The sequence below is a fragment of the Nanorana parkeri genome, unplaced genomic scaffold (assembly GCF_000935625.1).
Source record: "Nanorana parkeri isolate BGI_ZX_2015 unplaced genomic scaffold, ASM93562v1 scaffold662, whole genome shotgun sequence".
In the NCBI taxonomy this organism is placed as follows: domain Eukaryota; kingdom Metazoa; phylum Chordata; class Amphibia; order Anura; family Dicroglossidae; genus Nanorana; species Nanorana parkeri.
Window position 1 is genome coordinate 905,978 of NW_017306930.1, and position 5,820 is coordinate 911,797.

The following is a 5,820-nucleotide window of genomic DNA, read 5'->3' on the forward strand; positions in this document are numbered from 1 at the left end:
CAGCTGGACATCAGTGAAGGTGACCTAAATTTAAGATAAAACAAATAAATTAATTAAGTACTAGATTTCATACTCAAATCTGTCACAGTATTTGCTATTACTGCTGTAGTTGTAGCTTGCTATATACTGAGCTTTGGGTCACGGGAGGACGCTAGTATATGTCCTCCCGTGACCCTTAAGAGAACCATGAGATAAAAAGGTTACCCCATAGTTCTCTTTTAAAGTCTAACAAAGTTCAAGAACTTACACTAGTTTCATTTAAAAATACAATAAATCTATTTATGTAAAATACCTGCATCCATTGGTGTTGTGTTTTTTTTGTTTCTTTAATTTTCATGTGCCTAGTGTTTGTGCTTTAAAACTGCATTCAAGTACCCTAATTACAATACTGGACCTTATTTGTGTATCACTCGGCTGTAGATCCTCAAATCATCTCTGAATTGGTGCTGACACTGTCCTTCTGGAGGTTGCTACTTGTGTTCCCCATGGTCCCTGTGATGGACTACAATCTTGATACAAATTAGTAAACTAAACGTGAGTGGTGGCTACTTTACAACACACACACGGGGACCATGGGGAATAAAAGTAGCCACCCTCCAGAAGGAAGGACAGTGTCGGCATGAATTCAGAGATGATTTGAGGGTCTACAGCTGAATGATACACAAATAAGATACATTTTTGTTAATATTTTTTGAAGGTACTTGAATGTATTTTTAATATTTAACTCCTGAGTTTAGTGTCACATTAACATCTCTCCCTTCAGCAGGCTCATTAGTACATTTTTAGTAGGAAGTTAGGGGATTCTGTATAAAACAAAGATCGATGCAGTATATGCCAGCTGTGTTCAGTTATATTTTCAAAGTTAATAATTCTGATTTAATAAAATGTTAAATTAAAGCAGCCTGTTCCTGCAATGCCCAAAGATAAGACTGGCGCAATAGCTAAGTCAACCACTAAACTGTGAACTCTGTTTCCTTCTGTAGATTACAACGGTTGGTAATAGATAAGTAGGGAAGGAAAGTCTGCTATTGTATGACTACACTTTTTTTTTTTTTTGTCATTTTAATGTGGCAGTTCACAAGTCTTATAACCACAGTTTGACTTCACACAAGTTACAGATTTGTTATTCAGGCCTTGAGACATGACATTTAATAATGCAGCTGAATGAAATGAATAAAGTAACACAATATTAAAGGCAATGAAACAAAAATCAAATCTGCATTTAGTAATTGTATCCATACAGCTGCTACACTTGATGATATACAGTCAAAACAGACACAATTTACAAAGCTATGTTAAACTTTTAAAAGAAACAGTTTAAAAATATTCTCAAAATGCAAACTGGCCAATAAATGTTTAGGGCCTGTTCACACGACGTCCGTTTTGTGTGCTGACCGGCTCCGTACGCTGCTGCACTCAAAATGCATCCCAATGTATCCCTATGTGTTTTATGGCCTCCAGTTCTCACGTGCGCAGTCATTCAGCTTACGACAGGAAAAATACTGCATGTCACATTTTGTCAGGTCAGGAAACGCAAATGCATCAAAAACGCACTGCACTGCAGCTAACATAATAACAGCCCCACTCCAGCAAAAAAAAAAAAATGGTTTCACTTCTCTTTGCTGCTCTTCCTTTTAAATCCTCATGTCTTCTCATGCTTGGGAAGAACTTCCCTTTTCAGCTGACTGCCTCTTCCTGTAGTGCTGGCTCAGGTTGTGAACCTATACACAGACACTGTGTATCCATTCCTGAGACAAGGCAGTCTGCTGCACAACAGAAGTTCTGCCCAGCATGAGAACAGATACAGATTTAAAAGGAAGAGCAGCAAAGAGAAAGGAAACAACCATGGATTACAGTAAGGCGCACATTACAGTATTGTTTTATGTTAAAAAGTCTGAGGGTTTAATGTCACTTTAAGGTTGAAGTGGTAACAACCAGGAATTTTGTTTATAGACTGTTCTTTTCTGTGAAAATCCTGAATAGTAAGATCACTGACAAAATGACAAGTGGTGTGTTTGCCTCGTTTCAGGTGAATGTCCAGTATGTAAATGATGTGGCAAACAGTATAAAAGACAAGTAAGTGCTTAATTTTGGCTAGAATTGCATTTTTCTTTGGAGGAAAAAAAAAATAGAGCCGCTACTAGTAATGATCACCGATAAGCTTACTTCTGCAGTGGTCACATGGGATTTTTCCGGGGTCTTTATAAAAATGATTCTTTTTTTTAATTTAATAGAATTGATTTAAATAAAAAAAAAAAAAAGTTGATGGCACCATGATGTAAAGATGCTCCTGCCTCTGTTGCACGACTGCATTGTTTGCATATACAGTAGCAAGAAAAAGTGTGTGGAATTAGCTGGTTTTTTGCAATAAAATGTAATCCAAGTCATAACAATAGAGCTGCTGACACACAAACAGTTATCATTTCTTGTGTCTTTATTGAACACACCAATTCAACATTCACAGTGCTGAAGGAAAAAGTAAGTGAACCCAAAGACTGCTTCAACGAAAGCTAATTGGAGTCAGTAGCTTGCACACCTGGAGTCCAATTAATGAAATTAGTTTGGAGGTGTGGTTTAGAGCTGCTTTGATAAAAGGCACTCAAACATTTTAAGATTGTTGTTCGTAAGAAGCATGAACTGATGAGAACCGTGTCTCGCAAAAAGACGCTCTCTGAAGACATGTAATCAAGAGTAGTTGATCTGCATAAAACTGGAAAGGGATGCAAAGCAATCTCAAAGTGTTTAGGCATCCATCAGGTGACAGACACATTTTTCTTTAAATGGAGACACCAAATGGAGGGCACCCAGCCAAGATGACTCCCAAGGCATCCCTGGAAATGGCAAAAATCCCTGTTCATGAGTCTACCATACGTACGTATTTGAACAGGGAGGGTGTCCATGGCTTAAGCATGTGACCTCCTACCATCATGCAGTGCTTGAGCTTGGCATCCAGTCGCTAGGCCTGAGCACTGCCACATGACAGGGATAACAACTCTGCTACCTCTGACGCAGATGACATGGGGTATTTTGGTGGCGGCCGCAGCGAAGCAATGAACAATTGGACATGCCCAAATCGCACCTAGCAGTGGGAGTGGCTTTGATTGGGGGGAAATTATTATTTCACTAAGACCTGAGAATATGTTGAAGGTTAGAACAGCTGTGTTAAGGAACTGATACATGTATCCTACAGAGACGGAACACAAAACATCATGACGGCATCTGTCCTTGTTTATTTATATCTGTGTACAAAGCCACATCCTGGATGGATGATGGCACATAAGTTTTCATTGTTACAAGTAACAGCTGATGGCTTAGGGGGCCAGGATTATTACTAGAGCTGTTATGTTTAAAGCCAAAAAAATTATATCCACAAAGTTCTGGCATACACCATATTTGTTTACCCATTCAAATGTTCAGTTGTGTGTGTCTACGTCTGCTCATCCTGGGAACATCAAATATTAATTTAATGTCTTTGCGTTGCAGCTTTCCTCGTGAAATCCAGTCTGGTGTCCTTGAGATTGTTTCTCCTCCAGCAGCCTATTATCCAGAGTTCTCTAATATAAAGGAAACATTTGGAGACTCAAAAGAGAGAGTGAGGTACTGAACAACAGTGGATTCTACATGTGCTAATATATAATATATATAAATTAGTTTTGATCCAAAGAGGGTAGTTCTGACCTGCACAGAGAAAAGGCTTATTGTTAAGGCTAGAGGCCTACTGTTAGAGGCCTACTGTTAGAGGCCTACTGTTAGAGGCCTACTGTTAGAGGTTCAACGGTAAATGTGCATATAGACCACAGACTGGCTCAGTGCCGTTTTGTCTGACCCTCCATCCCTTGTTCTCTGTGGAAATCCAAACTTCTGTCTCCCCCTATGTAAAGGCATAGTGCACTGTAGGATCACAGGTAAAAAGTGTTAGCCTTTGCTAGAGTTAAGTTTATCAATATTTATGTTGTAATTCAGCTTGAGAATTTATATAAACAAACCTATAGGTTAAAGATAAGAAAAACTGCCGGCTGACGTAGCTTTTCATTTTTAGATGGCGAACTAAGCAGAACTTGGACTATAGCTTCCTGATGCTGTATGCACAGCCAAAGGGCACATATTACTTGCAGGTATGGATTTTTGGAGTTTTTCTTTGTGGTTGTATACATTTTTTTTCCCACCCGAGAGTTTGACTACTTTGTAGAATGAGGTTTCATCAGTGAAAGCATACCTTCTAAACAGTAGTTTTCTGTGAGGTCAAGATACAGTACATTAAAAAAGTAGTAAGAATGTAAGCATTTGTAAATCTAATCACTACATTTTCATTAGTTTTAAATCTGTAGCTTTTATTAATATAATACCTGGGGATCTTGCCATGAAGGTCTGTGTGGCACTTCTGTTTAAGCATGACAACACTCTTCCCTTGTGTCCGAATAGTTTTTCTGCAATGTTACCCTTCTAAAGGTGAAAGTATGACTACTAGATTGTAAGCTCTCATGTGCAGGGCCCTCCTAACCCTATTGTACTGAAACTGTTTTGTATTGTAAAATGTTTTGTAACTGTACTGTCTCCTCCATTTTGTAAAGCGTTGCGCAAATTGTTGGCGCTATATAAAACCTGTATTATAATAATAATATGACTAAACTATTTCATTACAGTGCGTTTAGCAAAGTACATGTCATTCAGTCTGGGTTCACATCTACTTTAACAATAAGACCCCTTAAACACCTCTTTCCATCTCGGCAGGGAATCCTAGACTGATCCCCTGTTGAGTCATTTGTTTCCGATGCAATTTTTTTCCTCCATGTACAATTTTTCTAGACGCATGTAATCCCCTATGGGTGGATGGATGTTAGCGAACGTGCAGCCTGGACAGAACACTAGGCAAGTCGAAGATGTATTAAACAGTTAATCCTTTGTCCACATCTACATGCTTTTTATAGCATGTGTACCTAATAAAGTGGCCATTAGTGTATACCGTATATACTCGAGTATAAGCCGTCCCGAATATAAGCCGAGGTACCTAATTTAAAAAAAAAAAAAATGGAAGATCTCGGGTGCTGGCAGTCTGTGATCTCACTACTGTGGCCTGCCCAGGGGCTGGGAGTGTTTTCAGCTTGTGTGGCTATGCTGTTTAAGGCTGCAAGTGTGCCAGACAGCCAGGTAACAAAGCACCTTCTATAGAAGGTCAGAAATGGTAATCCCTGGAATTCTCACATAACAGGTTTTACTTTACACATTATAGATTTTTTTTCCTACTAAACTATGTATTGATATAGGGAGCTGACACCTATTCTTCATGTTCCATTTTACACATTTGTATGCATTTCTTTTGTCTTCAATTCACATATAAATAAGTCTTTGGTCATTGTTTGAAATAGAAACTGTCGGTTTCACACCTAGCTGCCAAATCGGGCTGGAAAGTAAAAGGGGGAAATAAATGAGTTGCTGTTGTGCATTTAAAAGAGCCCGCAGCACAGGACAGGCCTATTTGGTTAACTTGCCAGCCTTGTTTCAATTCCTAATGCTCATTTATGTTTTCAGAGATCTCCCATAGAACCAAAGACCTCTCCCACCCAGAAATATAGGTTTAATTGCATTACTCCATGTTATGGGAAAAGTGAACACAGAGGGCTCCTTTTTGTTCAGCTCCTCAAGTCTCACTTACAGACACGGAGGACAACTACTCAAGGAAGCCACACCGGAGGTTGTTCCACACACAACACTGAACTCCGGCTCTCAGACTGGTATGAGACCTCATTTCAAGTCACAATCAGCCCCATGATCAACATCTTACAAGACCAGTTGTTTCTTGGTGAAGTTGTCCTTTTATTC

General features: G+C 39.1%; 1 protein-coding gene across 1 annotated transcript in view; it reads left to right on the forward strand.

Annotated features, from left to right (window-relative positions):
* MGAT4D (MGAT4 family member D) overlaps window positions 1-5,820 on the forward strand; it is a gene marked incomplete at its 3' end in the record, with an annotated part of 103,682 nt that overhangs the window by 70,277 nt on the left and 27,585 nt on the right. Inside the window, exons 5-7 of the mRNA XM_018563413.1 lie at window positions 2,030-2,076; window positions 3,484-3,597; window positions 4,040-4,115. Coding sequence (XP_018418915.1) covers window positions 2,030-2,076; window positions 3,484-3,597; window positions 4,040-4,115 — 237 coding nt within the window. The remainder of the gene's footprint in view (window positions 1-2,029; window positions 2,077-3,483; window positions 3,598-4,039; window positions 4,116-5,820) is intronic.